The sequence below is a fragment of the Talpa europaea genome (assembly GCF_964194135.1).
Source record: "Talpa europaea genome assembly, chromosome: 9".
Taxonomy (NCBI): Eukaryota; Metazoa; Chordata; class Mammalia; order Eulipotyphla; family Talpidae; genus Talpa; species Talpa europaea.
Genome location: NC_140076.1, coordinates 4,748,563 through 4,767,132, shown reverse-complemented (window position 1 = coordinate 4,767,132; position 18,570 = coordinate 4,748,563). Strand labels below are relative to the sequence as shown.

The window sequence follows — 18,570 nt, the reverse complement described above, 5'->3', positions numbered from 1 at the left end:
AGAGAAAACACATACGTAGTGGGAGACTTCAACACACCACTATCAACAATGGATAGATCAACAAGACAAAAAATAAGTAAAGACACTAAAGCTCTAAATAAGGATCTAGAGTGCTTGGGCTTAACAGACATATATAGAACACTAACCCCCAAAAAATCTGAGTATACATTTTTCTCAAGCGCACACGGATCATTCTCTAGGATCGATCATATACTGGGGCACAAGACAAACATCAACAGATACACCAAGATTGAAATCATACCAACCATCTTTTCTGACCATGAAGGCATCAAACTAGAAATAAACCAGAAAAAGAAGGCAAGGTACTCTCCTACCTCGTGGAGATTGAAACCCACACTACTGGAAGTCCACTGGACTAACGAGGAGATAAAAGAAGAAATTAAAAAATTCTTTGAATTGAATGACAAGGAGGACACCAATTTCCTAAATGTATGGGATGCAGCAAAAGCAGTAATAAGAGGAAAATATATAGCAATAGATGCTCACATCAAGAAACAAGAAAGAACTCAAAGAAACAACCTAATCTCGAAGCTCAAAGATCTAGAAAAAGAACAACAAAAAAACCCCAAAACCAGTAAAGAAAAGAAATAATAAAAACCAAAGCAGAAATAAATGAAATCAAAACTAAAAAAACAATCCAAAAGATCAATGAAACCAAGAGCTGGTTCTTCGAAAAAATAAATAAAATAGATAAACCCCTAGCCAGGCTCACAAGGGCAAAAAGGGAGAAAGCACAAATAAATAGGATAATAAATGAAAGAGGAGAAATCACAACGGACACAGCAGAAATCAAAAGAATAATTAATAACTACTATGAACAGTTATATGGAAACAAGTTCAACAATCTAGAGGAGATGGACAAATTCTTACAACTCTACAATCACCCAAAGCTAGATAAAGAAGAAATAGAACACCTAAACAGACCAATTACAATTAGCGAAATTGAAATAGTAATCAAAAACCTCCCCAAAAACAAAAGCCCAGGACCTGATGGATTTACAAATGAATTCTACCAAACATTCAGAGACGAATTGGTGCCTATCCTTCACAAACTCTTCCAAAAAATTGAGAAGGAAGGTATAATACCTAACACATTCTATGAAGCCAACATTACACTCACTAATACCAAAACCGAACAAGGACAACACAAAAAAAGAAAACTATAGGCCAATCTCCCTAATGAACACTGATGCAAAAATCCTCAATAAAATTTTAGCTATCAGAATCCAACAGTGTATCCATAAGGTAATTCACCACGACCAAGTAGGATTCATTCCAGGGACACAAGGATGGTTCAACATCCGAAAATCAATCAACGTTAACCAACACATCAACAAAAAGAAATATAAAAACCATATGATAATATCAATAGATGCCGAGAAAGCTTTCGACAAAGTGCAACACCCATTCATGATAAAAGCCCTTGAAATTCTTGGGATACAAGGAACATACCTCAACATCATAAAGGCCATATACGACAAGCCAACAGCCAGTATCATTCTCAATGGTGAAAAGCTGAAAGCATTTCCATTAAGATCTGGAACAAGACAAGGATGTCCACTCTCACCACTGCTTTTCAATATAATACTGGAAGTCCTAGCGAGAGCAATAAGGCAAGAGAAAGACATACAAGGAATCCAAATAGGAAAAGAAGAAGTCAAACTATCACTATTTGCAGATGATATGATAATATACATAGAGAACCCCAAAAACTCCATAGAAAAACTAATTGAACTCATCAATCAGTTCAGCAAAGTGGCAGGATACAAAATCAACATGCAAAAGTCAGAAGCCTTCCTATACACTAACAATAAATCTGAAGAAGAAGAAATGAAAAAAACCATCCCCTTTATTATCGAAACAAAAAAAATCAAATACTTGGGAATAAATCTAACAAAAGAGGTAAAGGACCTTTACAAAGAAAACTATAAAACACTGTTAAAAGAAATAGAAGAAGATACAAAGAAATGGAAAGACATCCCCTGCTCATGGATTGGAAGAATAAACATTATTAAAATGGCCATCCTACCTAGAGCAATATACAGATTCAATGCTATTCCAATAAAAATTTCAATGTTATTCTTCAAAGAAATAGAACAATTATTGATGAAATTCATATGGAATCACCAAAAACCCCGAATAGCCAAAGCGCTCCAGAAAAAAAAAAAAGAAGGGAATGGAGGCATCACACTCCCAGATTTCAGGCTATACTACAAAGCCATAATCATCAAAACTGCATGGTATTGGAACAAGAACAGACACACAGACCAATGGAATCGAATAGAAAATCCAGAAATAAACCCACAGATTTATGGTCAACTAATATTTGACAAAGGAGCAAAGAATATGCATTGGAGCAAAGAAAGTCTGTTCAATAAATGGTGCTGGGAAAACTGGGCCGCTACATGCAAAAGAATGAAGCTTGACTACTACCTCACACCATACACAAAAACCAACTCAAAATGGATTAAAGAACTAGACATAAAACCTGAAACCATAAAATACATAGAAGGAAATATAGGCGAAACACTACGTGATTTGCACATCAAAGACATCTTTGCAGACACATCACCCAAAGCAGTGATAGTGAAGGCAAAGATAAACAGCTGGGACTACATCAAATTAAAGAGCTTCTGCACAGCAAAAGAGACAATAACAAAAACAAAGAGAAACCCCACCAACTGGGAGAACATTTTTGCACCCAACACTAATGATAAAGGACTGATCACAAAAATCTGCAAAGAGCTGATGAGACTCAGCAACAACAAAGAAAATAATCCAGTCAAAAAATGGCCAGAAGAGCTAAAAAGAAACTTCTCTGAAGAGGAAATGCAAATGGCCAACAGACATATGAAAAATGTTCAACATCACTTGTCATCAGGGAAATGCAAATCAAAACTACCATGAGATACCATCTCACACCAGTGAGAATGGCACATATTAAAAAAACTAGCAACAACAAATGTTGGCGAGGGTGTGGAGAAAAAGGAACTCTTCTGCACTGTTGGTGGGAGTGCAAACTGGTCCAACCACTATGGAGAGCTGTGTGGAGATTTCTGGACCTACTAAACATAGAGCTTCCATAGGATCCAGCAATTCCACTCCTAGGTATTTACCCAAAGGACACAGAAACATCCATTCCAAAGAACACCTGCACCCCTATGTTTATAGCAGCACTGTTTACAATAGCTAAGCTTTGGAAACAACCCAAATGCCCAAAAATAGATGACTGGATCAAGAAGATGTGGTACATATATACCATGGAATATTACTCAGCATTCAAAAAAGATAAACACATGCCATTTGCAGCAACATGGATGGCGCTGGAAGGGATCATGCTCAGCGAAATAAGCCAGAAAGAAAAAGAAAAATACCGGATGGTCTCACTCATAGCAGGAATCTAGAAAACTTAAATAAGGGACCAGGAAAATGAATAACTATAAGAAAGTGAAAATCAAAATCAACAAAAATCTATGAACCAGAGACACTTTTGGGGGGATGGGTGGAGGCCGGGGAGGGATTGGGGTCAAAATGGGGGGGTTGAAATTGTATGGGGAATATAAAAATAAAATTTATTATAAAAAAAAAAGTAAAAAAAAATATACAGTTGAAGTTATGATTTTAAAAGGTTAAATGCTTATTAAATTGAACATTCCCTGAAGTCACCAGACAGCCCTGGTTTTACTGCGCTGGACACGGCATGTCCCGCAAGCCAGTCCAAGTGTGAGGCCTCCAGGCTACCTAGTGCTGCGTTTCCCTGTGGTGCTTCTAGAATGGATAAGTGCGGGTATTTATAGCCGAAGCCTAAGCACTGGCACTCACAGTCCTGGACTTGATGCCAAGCTGATAAATAAACACCAGCGTCACCACACTGTGGCTTCAGATACATGTTTAAAACCGTATCGAACTAGGATCCAAATCAAGGAGTTAGGACCAAATAGTGAAAGCAATTGTACAGCACACACTTTGTGGCGGGCCCTTTGGAGTTTATGATGGGGTAACACAGGCTGTTTCCATATGGAAATGGGCTATTCAGTGAAGCAGCAGCTACGCTCCATGTACAAGGATTCTATCAACTAATATTTTTTTGATCAAAAATAAAAAGCAAAGGGAAACTAAATGTGAGGGAAATGAATTAACCTCCTCTATTACAGTTTTCCATTAAAATCTTTTTCCTCCTGTGCTGTCATGTCTTAGGGGTGTAGCCCCTTCCCACTCAGCAATGAAACAGTACCACAAATGAGAGATTCTCAAGCATGTTAGAGCCGCCTGGCTGGGGCCTGGGCTGCTCTCTGCCCGCAGCATTGACATGCAGGTCTGCAGAGCCCCGTTCTCGCCATTCAAACATAACAGCGGAACTAAGGCGGCTGCCACGCTCTGTTTAGAACCTGAGACTTAATGTAAAACCCCAGAGAAGCTATTTTCTAAAGCCAGGGAGAATGGAAGATTCCATTTGTGCTGGCTTAAAAAAGAAGTAGAACAGAGAACTATATTTTCTGGAGAAAGTAATACCGTTTGGTTTGGTTTGGGCTTTGGTGGGAAGGCAACAGGGGGGGCGGTGTCTGAACAGTGGCAGTGTTATTCCCTAGAAACTACTTGGAAGACACCGGGTGACCTAATTCTTAGAGAGTCTGGTTAATGTCCTGACTTGTAACATTCAGCATTTTAAGTTGGTCCGACTTGGCAGAATTTCTTTTACATCAAGATGTATGTTATAGAAAAGTGTAATTTCATTTCTACACTAAGGTTTTAACAAGCACATAGTAAGATTCAAAATCCCCAAAGAAAAATATGTGGGAGAGTTCCCCACTCTCCCCACAGAGGCCCCCCTCTCCTCCTTGGCTCTGAAGAGACGCCTGCTCAGCAAACTTATCACCAGAGCCTTTGCCATAAAACATACCCGCAGAGCTTCCCGCCAGGGCCTGGCTACGTTGCCCTCACTTGTCACGTGGTTTTACAGCAGCAGCAACTACCCTTCTGTTTGTGTTATTTATTTATTTATTTATTTTTTAGCAATTTTTTGGTTTTGTTTTTTTATTGAGGTATAATTCACAGGACCCACAGCATCTAAGAAAAGCTTGCTCACTCCCTCTCCCTTTCCCAGGTAGTTCACAGAGCTTCACCCACTACCAGTTTTGTTTCCGAAGTACCTCATTGTGGAAGTGAATAAAGTGTTGAAGAAAAGGGAGGCTGATTTAGAAGCAGAAGCCCTTTCTTCACATAAAATCTTTTCCACCCTCACCTGAAAACCCAAACGAAATAACCCGCCACCTTCAATGAGGCCCACTACCCCTCAGGACTGAAGGGGCTGGGCCAGGCGTACCATCACCGCCAGGGTGCCTGGCCCCGGGGATGGCATCAGCAGTGGCTGTGGGATGCGCGAGGGGCATGTGAGCAGAATCAGGTCTGCAGGTGCCCAGTTCCTTCAGAGCTGCCCTGTGCCGCCTCCCGTGTGTACCCACACAGGAGCAGGCAGCCACCACAGGAGTCCAAGACTTTCTATGAACTTCCAGAACATCATTTCACATTTGCTCTGAATAAGCCTGGTGCAGCTACTTGAACGTTCCAACTTTCTTTTGACTGTGCATTTATTTCACTCAACAGAAGCCTGGCTCCCTGCATGGTCTGACTGGGCACTGACTTTTCTGACAGAGGCCTGACTCCACAGTTTCTATCTTCAAATGAACCAAATGTTTCCAACCAGTTTGTCAACTTTCACCTAAAATCTCAACTAAATGATTTCACTGTTGCTTATAAACTCCCTCAGATTATCTGTGTGATCTGCCCATGTACCTCTCCCTTCTCTCCTGGTCATGTCAGATTCAAGCCTTCTGGTCAAAAGACACTGTCCTACAAAGCAGCCGGAACATCTTCACAGGAGAGAAAATTCTTCCTTGAACCAAAACCTCAGTGATTCCTAGTCCCAATTCTGCCTTGTGGCACCACACAAACTACCTCATGTTCAGTCTGAATTATTACTTACCTTTAGACGTTCGATGGCTTCTTCTCCTCCAGGTGTTGACATGATCCTTTCCTGAATACTGCTCACTGATGTTAAGCCCACCTGACTATTGAGTGAGCAGGAAGATGGAGATGAACTGAGGGACCCCATGGATGCTGTGGAAAAATTGCCAGGGCGTTGATTCTCAGAGGCTAGCAAGTACCTATGTTTATTGTTCTGAAAATCTTTCAGATCTGGGAGATAGAAAGAAGGGAAGGCAGAAAAAGTGGAAAAGAGGGAAAGGAGCAGAGGGGAAAAAAAGACAGGAAGGAACACCAGTGTAAGAAAGGACAGCATTAAAGCGCCAAGACAAAGACCAGTCATCATAACGACAGATTGTAACCGTTCTAGATGGCAGTTCTAAAACATGTCTGTCTTTAATGCTGGACCCCAGAGGCTGAGAATCACTTCTAAATTTAGAGTCTAAAAAATCCCAGTCTGGGTTAACATCTGCAGGAGGTTAAGGCCACTCTTAGAGGCACACTCCCTAAGCGGTCACATGGCATTTCTTTTATTTCTTTTATGGCTCCAAATCTACATTGCTTTCAGATTTACACCACTCTTAAATCGCCACTAGTTTGTAATACTTAGAGGGGGAAATGATGATAATACATTATCAGTGCGGTCTATCGTTTTATGGAATTCAGTAAAATTACCCGAGAAAAGGTTACAATTTGAAACAAGAATCTCAGCACTTAATAATAATCCCCTTTGTATAACCATGTTTCAATATGCTAAAATGGAATTTTAAAATATGCCTTTAAAATAAAGGAGTGTGTGTGCATGCATATATATATATATATATATATATATATATATCTCACAGAAATTTGATATATATGCATCACAGGAATTTAATGTAAATCTCGGTTAAGAACTCAGGGCCTACTGTTTACCTCAGCAGGGAAGAACAACTGCAAATTAATGAATTTTGTGTAGTTTATGTTCATCAGAGCAAGCAAATATTTTGGCTGATTATCTGCTAATTTAAATAAGGCTCTTGCTTTGCCTAATAGTATGACCAGGAGACTGGTGGTAAGCCTAGTTCCCAGTACAAATGCAAGTCTTGGGAATATACTTTCATTTATGAAGGTTCTTAGTAGAACTGCAAATTTTGTTTTTATTTGGTAAGAAGAGGCACAAGCAATGAAATTTATTGTTTTGCTATCTGTGCTTTCCTTCATTAGTCATCCTGCCCAGACAAGACACAGCCATAGCTGTTGCTACAGACCTTTAAAATTAGCTCATTTTTACTATTTGAGAAATTTTACATTGCTTATAACTCGTATCAAAACTAAGTAAGTTTTCCTTAAACGACATATAAGTCAATACAAATAGCTGGGAAAATGTTAGCTCTTTCTAGGTCTATTTATCTCTACTTAGAGTCAGTTCTTGAAGCCCCTTAAAATCAGTGGTTGCTTCAAGACAGTTTGAAAACCACCATCTGCAAATACAGAACATAGGAAAACAAGCAAGTTTTAAAAGGGTGATGGGAACTGGAGCAAATAATTAGCCACCAGGTGATGCCAGCAAGGTGGGGAAAAGTAGGATGGATGGAGTTCAGAAGGTCCAATGGACACATGCAAGTCCTAAAAGGGATCAAGAGCAGTGGATCAAAATGAAATTCTGAAATAGCCACGGCTGTTTTCCTGCGTGAACACAGCATTGAGGCTCAGTCATGCACGCTTAGGGAGACGCCGCAACTGCTCGGAGAAGAGCCAGGCGGCAGGCGGCAGCACCAGCTGAAGCGCAGACGCAGAGCAAGAGGGTGCCTGCCCCCACCAGCTTCGGTCAGCTTTGGAAATCTCAGACAGAGCCCTTCCAGTCCAAGAGTCCCTCTGCAGCCCAAGGTGACAGTGTCCTCGAGGCCCAGGCTTGTCACAACAGCCGTGGCTGTTTCTCCTACGTGTCTCCTCACATGCCCTGTGAACTACCGACTACAGAAGCTGACACAGCAGTAAAAATCCCAAACTTCACCTATAAAAATCAAGATTTTTCACTGAAGATAATTCCTTGATGAACAATCTTAAAGGGTAAGAAATGATTTCCTCATCAACTTCATCTATATGGAAGAAATAATGAGGTGCGATCCTTTATAAAAGGTCCTCATTTCAAGAACACATTTGAGACATCCAAATTTAATTTGTATTTTATAGAAAGGGGGGGATATTTACCTAACCATAAAATAAAATGAGGCCCCAAGTGCAGAGGAAACCAATTTGGCATAAGCAGGGCTGAGTGCTAAGGAAACAGAGTTATTCAATCATGGATTGTGTGGCTAGCTGTAAGTGGTTGGTTGGTTGTTTTTAAGATTTATTTTACTTATTTATGCATACAAGAGCTGGATGTAGGCCAGAGGTGTGGGGTAGGGGTGAGAAGATTCACCAAAGACAGAGTCGGGAGCAAAACAGGTGGATCTACTGAAATACACTGCTGAGGGGAGCATCAGGCAAGACAGAAGAGGTCTGCTGCGCCATATGGGTTAGCTCCCTGGCTGGGGATCAAACTCATGCTGCAGTGGCTGTCGATAGCTTCATAGTGCTGGGACTTAACCCCTTGCGCCACCAGGGAGGCCCCTGGAAGTGGTTAATTATATATATATATATATTAAGGCTCAGAAATTACATAGTTAATTTAAAAAGGATTTTTCTATTAAATGTTCATACCCTGAAGAATCTCACAGGGAGGAAAAAAAAAGGTGTAATAATGATTAAATGATTAAATGCAAGGGCTCTGAATTATACTAACCAATCTGACCCAATCTCAGCTGCAGTGTTCCTGGTGGTAAAATGGGCCTATTGGGACCTTTTCAGTCAGTGACAGGGTTAAAGGAGATAATATGCCCCAGTGCCCAGACCAGGGCCTGGTGTGGACTGCATGCCCAAGAACATGAGCTGCCATAAACACTCTGATCATCACCCATGACTTTGGATTCAGTTTAGTCATATAAATGGAAAAACTGAAGAGTAGAAACAGCCAGAGACTTTCAGCCTCTCAATTTTATTCAAGCCACAAACTGAAATTCAGCCATGATTGCTGTGCTAAGTGGAAAAGGGCAAAAATAGGATCATTTCTGAATCTACAATATGCTCTGTCTGGGATTTCTCTGTCAGGATTGCTGGCATGCAAAGCTCATTTTAAGGCTGATCCAGCAGAGGCAGGTTAGCAAGTCAGAGTACTGGAAATAACCAATGCATGAAATACACACATTTGCCTCCACTTCCAGAGTAATCATCGATCAATGGATCAACTGGAGGTAAGCAGGAGGAAAACACAAGAAGGGTCAGAGTTCAGATTCAGCAGTGACACAGAGAGGGAACAGGGCAGTATTTGGCATTTGGGAAGATGAAAAAATTAACACAGAAAATATCATTTTACAAAATGTATTCATGGAAACTGAGATGCTCATCAGTAAGAATTAAACTAGAAAAGGCCTTGAAAATCTTATTAGAATGCTAAACGATATAATATTTTACAATAAAAAAATCAAAATGCCTTATTAAATAAACCCATACATTATCCTATCTGAATAATGTAGTGTACTCTAGTTAATTGAATTTCTCAGTAGACATTACATAGGCAAATCACTAAAGGTTGAAAAAAAAGATTCATTTAAAGACAACACTGTAAAACAATGCTTTCTGGAGGTCTAATTTTTGAACTTGTTCAGAGTTGTATATTTTCCCCTTCATGTGTTCATAGGAAGTGGGTTAGGGGCTGCAGCCATTTGGCAGGAGGGAAGCCACCCTGACCTTATCTGAAAGGAGACTGGAGCGGTGGGTGTCTTGCGTATGTATTGCTATCACTGCATTAATCCAGAGAAACCCATGAGCGAAAACCAAAATTATAAGAAACATTTTTATGAAGTGATTAAATTTCTCAGTAAGTTAACATTTCAAATAAACTTCAAATAGAAATGTAATAAAAACACAAGCAATGACATATTCATGTTTTAAAGTTTCATGGGTTCAAATGAATAACTGGCAATTACTACATAAAGGAATTCTGAGATCATTTTCTTTGGCTTCTAAGAAGAGGATAAACAAAAAACAAAAACACCCTCCTCGACCACCTAGCTTCACTGAGTTCCTTAAATCTAAATGTGCGAATCTGCTGAGCAGAGCAGTGGAATCTGTGCTGACCCTCTGGTCACTTACTGTCAATAATGTCGCCCAGGCCCTGAGCACGGAGAAGGTCCTTCAGGCGTGTCACCTCCTCCTTTAATTCACGAACCAGCTTGGCGTTGGGGTCCTCGTTGATAACAGCATTGCATTTGATTTGTTTTGCACGATCTGCGTATCTAGATCCAAAAAGAAAATTCATTCTCTAACCCATCACCTAGATGCTCTACTTCTCACAACTAATATTCCATTATTTCTAAATCAAACAGCTTGAACAGTTACACATTTTATGAGTCTTAAGAGTAATATAATTGTTGAAAGCTTTGTAGTATTTTCTAAATCTGAGAAAAAAGGCTCAGATGACTTACTGATTTGCAGACACAGAAACTACTCATTTACAGAAATACTCCAGGGAACTTTCTGGCAGCTATCTTTTTACTGTTACATATATTCATAATTGTATTACTTTTTTTTTTTTTTTTTAATAGAGGCATGTTTTATTTATTTATTTGTTTGTTTGTTCGTTTGTTTTGTTTATACATGCACTGGGTCAGAAGTGCGGGAGGGTGAGAGAATTCACCAGAGCCAGAGCGGGGAGCAGAGCAGGCAGAAGGACCGAAGTACACTGCTGAGGGGAGCAGCGGGCGGCAGGAGAGGTCTGCGCACCATGTGGGACCCTCCTCCGGTGGCCGGGGAGCAGCCGGGGATCGAACCTGCGCCGCTGAGGCCGCAGGCGGCTTCGCAACCCAGCGCTCAACCGCTGCGCCACCGGGGAGGCCCACATAATTGTATTACTTTTTAATGCCCCAAATATTTCTGTGACAAACAGCACAAAAAGGACACTTCCTTTTATAAAAATGAATGTTATAAGAAACATTTATTATTATCTAAAAGTTATCCAAAATCTCCATTTTAAAGACTTTCCTATGAAAAGGTTCCCGCCTTGCTCAATGAAACTGACGACCATAAACAGGCAAATTTTGTTATAATAAAAATCCTTTCTCCCAGGCCTCCCCCGCTATGGGAGGGACAGCTTGCTCCCCATGTGAAGCGCCCCCACGGCACCAGCAAATCCATGCAGACCCTGCTCAGTACCTCAGAGTGCTCAGGGTCTCGTCATAGTTGATGTCTGCGGGGCTCAGTGCCGCCACCATCGCAGTCCGAGAATTGCCTCCTATAAGGATGAGCACGACCATCTCAAAAAAGAATTTCACTGGCTATGTCAAATCAAACAGCACAACCCTGGATCCCAGAATTTAGTCAAAATCCTTGACCATCACCGTGCCAGGCTCTGGCATACTCACTGTCAGCGTCCAGTCTACTGTGTTCAGTTTCCCTCTTCCCGCTTTCCTGAACCCCCTCCTGGCAGGACCCCAGCCATCCCACCCACATGGCTCCTAGTGGGTGCTCCTTCAGGCAGCAGCACTTGACACCAGATGACTCCCTTCTTCCCAGCAAGGGGGAGAGAAAGGGGCTAAGGGGCAGTGACTGAAGGAAGGGCAGTGACAGGGAGGTGCAACAGCATCAGCTAAAAAGGAGTAAGGGGCGGATGACGCTGGATGCTATGCCCCTACAGGAGCGTGGGATTTTCACAATGGAAGAAGGACCAATCATTTGGAGCAGGGGTGTGGGCAGGAAGCCCATTATGCCCGAAGCTCATGTTCTGAAGTCAACAGAATATGGGCGAAAAATCTGACTGTGAGAGTGAATTCAACCAGATTAAGTCAAGAGTAAAAATGAAAAAGGAAAGGAGCACTCAAGCCAGTAACATGGACAGGCGAGATGATTCTTCTCCAAAACAGACACAGGATGGTTAACAACAAAAGATAGCTGGTAACAGCTTTAAACGCTAACTACACACCCATAGTCAGCCTACCTAGATTTTCTCGAAGGAGCCAAGTAAGTACAGAATCCCTGTAGGGAATAAAATCCGTCTTCTTCTTCTTCTTACTCTATCAAAGAGAAAGAAATGTCTTGTAGCATTCTTAGGGAGGAAAAATATTCCCATAAAAGGCAAGCCAATCTGAAAATTCCCAAGTACATAAAACCCCACCACTGATGAAATCCCACACCCACAGTGTAAATGCTTCACAATATCCAAAGCTCATGTAATAATTTTTCCTTTTATATTTCATTTTTGAAAAATGAATGAATGACACACCACAGTGGAGAGTAAACGATACATCCATTGTGTAGTTTCAACCATTTGCAATATCTTGTCAATCTCCTTTCAATTATCCCTCAAAGACTTCACATTTTGTCTTCCTGAACCATTTTGGAGTAAACTGCAGATATCATGCTCTTTTACCCCTAAACGCTTCAGGAAATACAGCCACTCCCTTACGCAGTCACAGTTCAATGACTAAATTCAAGAAATTTAGCATCGATAAGTACCATTGCCTAATAACATGTCCATGTCAGGTCTTTTACAGCTGATAATGTTTTAGAGCAAAGCCAACACTTCCCCTATTAATACTCCAGGTACACATCTAACAGAGTGGGACTTTCAAAAAAAGTAACTACAAGATGATTATCACACTTAACAAAATTAACAATCATTCCTTAATATTAGCCAAAATGCAATCTCCGGCAGTAATTGTCATTTTTGCAGAAGGCAAACATGAATCCTCTCCAAGGTGAAGAAGCGAGTCATTCAGTTAATGGACTGACATAGGAACCACCACGTTATCATTCAGTTAATGGATTGACATAGGAACCATCACGTTATCAGATGAGTGGGTTGACACCTACCTAAGTAACTCTTGTAAAATACTACACATTTGGTTCTTTCTCAGATAAATTCAACCACTGGTGTTAGTATTCAACGTGAAAAGCTCTAAGAAAGAGATGTGATTTGCTAATGGAGACTAAAGACTGCAAAATGAATTTTCGACACGTCATGAGTCTACTCAAACTCTCAAACTGCTCTTCCTGTGACTCTTCTCATAAAGCAAAAGGCACCAAAGCAAAGCCAGAGCTGAAGTGGAGGAAATTATATCTTTTAAAAGTGAAATCAATGTAAATGCTCTGCAGATAACGCCTAGTATCTGCTGGCTGACTACCATCCTGTAATTAAAGAGGCTTACTAGGAAGAAAGCCAGGGTTCACTGATAAACATCTCCCCAGCAATTGGCTGTTTTATAATCTACTCCTGGTATAATCGGACGCTAAATTAGGGACAATCTTCTTGCAAAAGCAGAGTATTTAGAAAAGGAGCACTAGGCCACCGACCTCTGATTTGGTGAGAAAAGAAGTAGGCAAATTCCATCTCCTCCTACTCTCCCCACAAACACTCATTCTACCAATCAGAAAGTCACTTCCAATAGCAGTTTCTATTTCTAAATTATACAGACCTCTACAGAGAGTTTAACCCTTTCACTCATTCATGGCTTGGTAGGGCCCAGCTACCCAGCTACAAAATCCGCGAGGCCTGCGTTTATTCCTTGCTAGCTCCCAACACACCTACACGCTCTGCTCTGCCCATGGCTAGTGCTGAGATACTGCAAGATTCGGAGGACACCAGTGCAGTAACTGCACACGGCACTGTGAAAATAAGTGTGTCGGCTTGCCAAAGATGTTTTATTTTCATATTTGTCAATTAGACTAAATTAAGAAGGGCTAGCTAAGTGAAGAAGCAGAAGTAGAACTTCAATCTTTCCATTGGAAAATACCCCAGAGTTTTAGCCATTTCTTTTCTATTTGTTCTCTTATACAAACTGATCTGTTCTCACATTCGTAGTTTTTTTTAGTTACAGAAAAGCTTTTCCGTAGTTACAGAAAAGCTTTACTTAGATCATTGACCTCTCTAAAAAGAAACACTATTAAGTGTAAAAGGTAAAATCCTGATTCTTATCGATCCCCACTGGAAATAATATATCTTAATTCGCCAAAAATGTTGTTTTATAAAAAATAAAAATTTATTTTGATGTTATAGTTATGAAATCAATGCAAAGTACTAAACAGTATTTAATAAAAATGATTATAAAAACCATGTGTGAACCATGATTGTGGCACAGTCATGTGGGAGATACACGGATTAACACATGAGACTCTCCCTGTTTGACACGGGCGCTATCAGGCGGGCAAATGGACACGCTGGAGGATCACCAAGTTTTGAGTCTTCCTGGTTCTGGGACCCAGATTAGCTATGCGAGGGAGAGTCACAAGTATATAATAGCAAACTGCAGGTGGGATATTTTAAATCAAAGGCAGATTTTTCTAATTAACAGAGAAAACCAGAAAAAGGGCATTTGTGTGTGTATGTGTGTGTAAGCAGAAAATCAATAAATCCACATATTTGAAAATATCAGCGTAAAGCATCTCAGTGCAGATGCTGCCACAGTCCCAATTCTACTCATGTGACTCAGAACAGACTGCCGGGGGCTCCATCAGTCACATAGAAGCCACCAATACAGTTTGGTGTCTGTATTGAAATATAAGAAACAGAAAACTCTATGGTATTTAGATTTAAAAAAGGGAGCAAATAATATGTTTTAGGTATAACCAAAGAGTAGAAAAAACTGTTTTTAAACAATTTAAATAATCTATGACTTTTCATGGTAAGAAATAAGGACAGATAATACAAAGAGGCTTAAGAAAAACATACTAATGATGTCAAGAAGCCAGGTCTGTTTAGAATGGTGCCCTAAGACATATCTCCATCACACTTCCAGGTATCCGGGACACTGGAAGTGCCAGTCCTGTGGATCACTAGGAGAGACATGCAAGATCACACAGTACAAACACTTCCTCAAATTTCACTCTTGTTCCTTTATTCTGAATTCCTTCCCCAAATCACATCGTGTTCCTGAAAATTAATGTTGGTGTGAAACCTCATGATTCATGGTCACTCTAAACAGCAAGTCTAAATTTCAGAGCCACAAAACAAATGGCAAAAAGCTTTCTGGAGGTTTTATTACTACTATGATGCTTCCACACATCCTCTGAGGATTTAAAAATCATCGAAAAGTTTCTGCAGCTAGTTCATTTCTACCAAATCCCACCGTACCTTGCTGGTGCAGTTATCCTACAGATGAAAGCATTTAAAAGAGAATGAGAACACAACATAAGCATAGGAAATAACTGATTTAAATTTTATGTCATAAATTGAAAATGACTTCTCAGAGACAAACAAGAAAGCATTTAATTCTTTTAGGGAAAACTGAAGTTCTGAAATAATTTAGTGCACAGAATGATTAATACTTCCTTAACTTCTAGGCTAAATAATGCAGTCTCTTCTGTAAAAATTATTTCCATCTTAGGGTTCCACTGTTAAGGAATAGGAAAGAAAAAAACTCTGGCAAAACACAACAAAAATAACTTAGTTTGGTGGGGTCACACAGGAGGGCACTGGAGCGCTGGTGGTGGCAAGGGAGGCCTGTGCACACGCTGAGGTGTGACCTGGGCCTCCCCAAAATCCAGTTATGAAAATGAATGTAAAACAAAAAAATTTGATTAAAAACAATAAAATAAAATTTTATCCTGAGAACATCAGAATAAAGTATTCAAACCTCAGTCACACCTTAGGCTTTGCTCTAACCTTCATCGGTCTATGTTTACTTCCCTTCTCCTTAATCTCTTTTCCTTTCAGTACAAAGTCAAAGCGAGTATCTTATCTGAAAAGTTCCAAAAGGAGAAAGGCCAGTATTCCTACAGGAACATAAAATCCTGCCAGGCAGCCTGCTGGACCCACCCCTCCACCCACCCACGATGGGTGCATGGCACTTACCACCTCTGCCAAGGCGGAAATGACTTTGCCCAAAGTTGTGAGAGACTTATTAATGTTCGCTCCTTCCTGAAATCAATACCAAACATGAAAGAATTAGGAGGAAGATTTTCTACTGTTGACACATCATACATTAAGACATAAGATACAATCAGCCACAGGCGAATTTTATTTGGCATTGGTGACCACAAGTCCTAAAAGCATCTTTTTTTTTTTTTTTTTTTTTTTTTGGTGTTGATAAACAGGTTTAATGATGATACATTGCTCTTCGCACAGATGGCTACAGAGACTTTAAACTATCATCCAGGAATTTACAACCATGCAACAGAGATCAGTTAGCCATCTAAAACAAACTGGCTTCTTACAACTACCCTGTAAACACAGAAGCCCTTCTTTCATCCAGAATAACTCTTATCTCACATAAGGACAGTTATTTTAGGGGAACCAGAGATCTAGCCTTGTGGCCAAAAGGAAAAACAGCAATTCAGTGGTTAATTGGTGAAAGCTGGAAATCAGGTGTCCTTCACTGTGCTGCTTTGCTCTTCTTACTCTTGCTCTTTTTGTCCCTCTTCTTCAGACCGTCCATGTTAGCTCTCAATAGGTTTGAATAAGCCATCTGAAACTTATTCACTTCTTTGGAGCTCACCACAGTGCTGATCTTCTTTTTCCCATCAGTAGCTCTTAACAGACACTTGTTGTCAGAGGGCTCAAACCCCTCCACCGAGCCCTTCCTTGGAATAGGTTTAGTTCGACCATCATACTTCTTCAGGGTGATGAAGACGCTGCCCGACAGCCGGCACTTCTGGAAAAGCCTGGTCAGCTCCGACAGGAACTGCTCGCTCTCCAGCAGCACCATCCCCGCGCCGCCGTCTCCGCTCGGTCCGTCCTAAAAGCATCTTTAATCCTCAATCTTTCCTCCTCCTTTCCAAGCATGTTGTCAGGGGAGTCTTGAAGTACCTTCAAGAAACTTGTGCTGAAAAAACCTACAACTGGAGCCTTCTTCACCAACTTACCAGCAAGGCACTTCTGGCCCTGTTAAGTGCCATCTCTGGACAAGGGCATGCGTGCCCTCACACCTGGAGCCACACTTCCTTCCCCACCACTGTCTCTTAATTCCACCTAGCCAAGTCCTGCCTGTTCTTCAAAATACAACTCAATCCTCACCCTGACCATGAAGTCCTCCTGAACTACCATGTTACATAACATGTCCTTTTACTGAAGTCACAGATCAGAGTCAGCAAAGTTTTTCTGTAAAAGCTTTGTGGGCTACCTGGTCTCTGTCACAATTGCCCAGCCCTGCACCACTGGACAGGAGGGCAGCCACAGATGAGCTGTGTCCAGATTACATTTACAGAAACAGGCAGGCAGCCAGATTTGCCTACTGGCTATGGTTTGCTGACCTGTGCTATGGGACTCTTATCGATTTGGTAGGATAAATACCTTTAATCGAGTCCCTTTGGCACCAGTTGAGTCAGCTCGTTCGCTTCCTGCTAGATCCACCAAGCTGATTTTACTGACCTGATAAAGGAAAACAACACTGGCACAATTCGAAAATAAGCAAGGCAGAAATAGGGGGAAAAACAAAAAACATGTAAAGGGAGGAAATTAAAAGATGAAGGCATGGAGAAGACTAAAATGGTTACCTAGGACTCTTAGGTGGCATAAGAAGACAACATACTACAGTCAATTTAAAGAACAGCACAAAAGTTCATGGCAACTAGTATGGTTCAAAGGAAGCAATTTTAGAATAAATAAGTGCTCTTCCATACACTGCAAAGTTTTGAGTTATTTTTTCTTTTTTTTAAAGATTTACTTATTTATGCATACAGTTGTCAGGCCAGAGGTGTGGGGGGTAAGAGGATTTACCGGAGACAGAGTGGGGAACAGAACAGGCAGACTGACTGAAGTACACTGCTGAGGGGAGCAGCAGGTGAGACAGGAGAGGTCTGCTGTGCCATGTGGGTCAGCTCCCTGGCCGGGGATTAAACTCGTGCTTCAGTGGCTGCAGACAGCTTCATAGGTTGTGTCTCAGTCCCTTGTGCCACATCTTAACCTCATTTTCTTTCTTTCTTTTTTTTTTTTTAAAGATTTATTTTTTTTTATTTATACATGAGCTGGGATACAGACCAGAGGCATGGGAAGGTGAGAAGACTCACCAGAGACAGAGCAGGGAGCAGAACAGGCAGGCGGACTGAAAGCACTGCTGAGGGGAGCAGTGGGCGAGACAGGAGAGGTCTGCCATGCCATGTGGGTAGCTCCCTGGCCAGTTGGGAATCGAACACATGCTGCAGAGGCTGCAGACAGCTTCACAGCACTGTGCTCAACCAGCTGCACCACCAGAGAGGCCCATTAACCTCATTTTTTGTTCTGCAGTTTTACTTAAGAACCCATGCTCAGAAGTGGTTTAGAGGGGAATAAAAATGATCAGCAGAAGACATAAAACACAGCCTCTGAAGGAAAGGGCCACTTTCCTCCCTTCCACACAACATAGAGAGCAAGAGGGATTTTCTGAAAATTCCCATCCTCCACAACTCAGGCCCAGAGACTGCAGTTCTCCTACCTTCTCGGTGGAAAGGTTGGTCTCTGTATCCTGCTTCTTTTGGGTGAAAACAATGGTGAACACAGCATGGGAACGGCTGCTGGTCTCGTTCATGTTGGTAGCTGCCACCGTCCTACAGAAAGACGGCGATCACATGACAATG

General features: G+C 41.1%; 2 protein-coding genes across 4 annotated transcripts in view; both read right to left on the bottom strand.

Annotated features, from left to right (window-relative positions):
• Window positions 1–18,570, bottom strand: part of KIF1B (kinesin family member 1B) — a gene marked incomplete at both ends in the record, with an annotated part of 109,814 nt that overhangs the window by 64,569 nt on the left and 26,675 nt on the right. For 2 of the 3 annotated variants that reach the window (XM_084242123.1, XM_084242124.1), the window contains 7 exons: window positions 6,005–6,138; window positions 10,180–10,322; window positions 11,239–11,317; window positions 12,020–12,095; window positions 15,872–15,937; window positions 17,309–17,386; window positions 18,429–18,540. In XM_084242123.1, coding sequence (XP_084098249.1) covers window positions 6,005–6,138; window positions 10,180–10,322; window positions 11,239–11,317; window positions 12,020–12,095; window positions 15,872–15,937; window positions 17,309–17,386; window positions 18,429–18,540 — 688 coding nt within the window. Of the gene's footprint in view, window positions 1–6,004; window positions 6,217–9,230; window positions 9,273–10,179; window positions 10,323–11,238; window positions 11,318–12,019; window positions 12,096–15,151; window positions 15,170–15,871; window positions 15,938–17,308; window positions 17,387–18,428; window positions 18,541–18,570 lie in introns of all 3 variants that reach the window. The other variant, XM_084242122.1, reaches the window with a different exon arrangement.
• LOC311177008 (signal recognition particle 14 kDa protein) lies at window positions 16,263–16,724 on the bottom strand (the record flags this gene model as incomplete). Its single annotated transcript, XM_084242713.1, has 1 exon — window positions 16,263–16,724. The coding sequence occupies one exon, from the start codon at window positions 16,722–16,724 to the stop codon at window positions 16,392–16,394; it is 333 nt and encodes a 110-aa protein (XP_084098839.1). The 3' UTR covers window positions 16,263–16,391.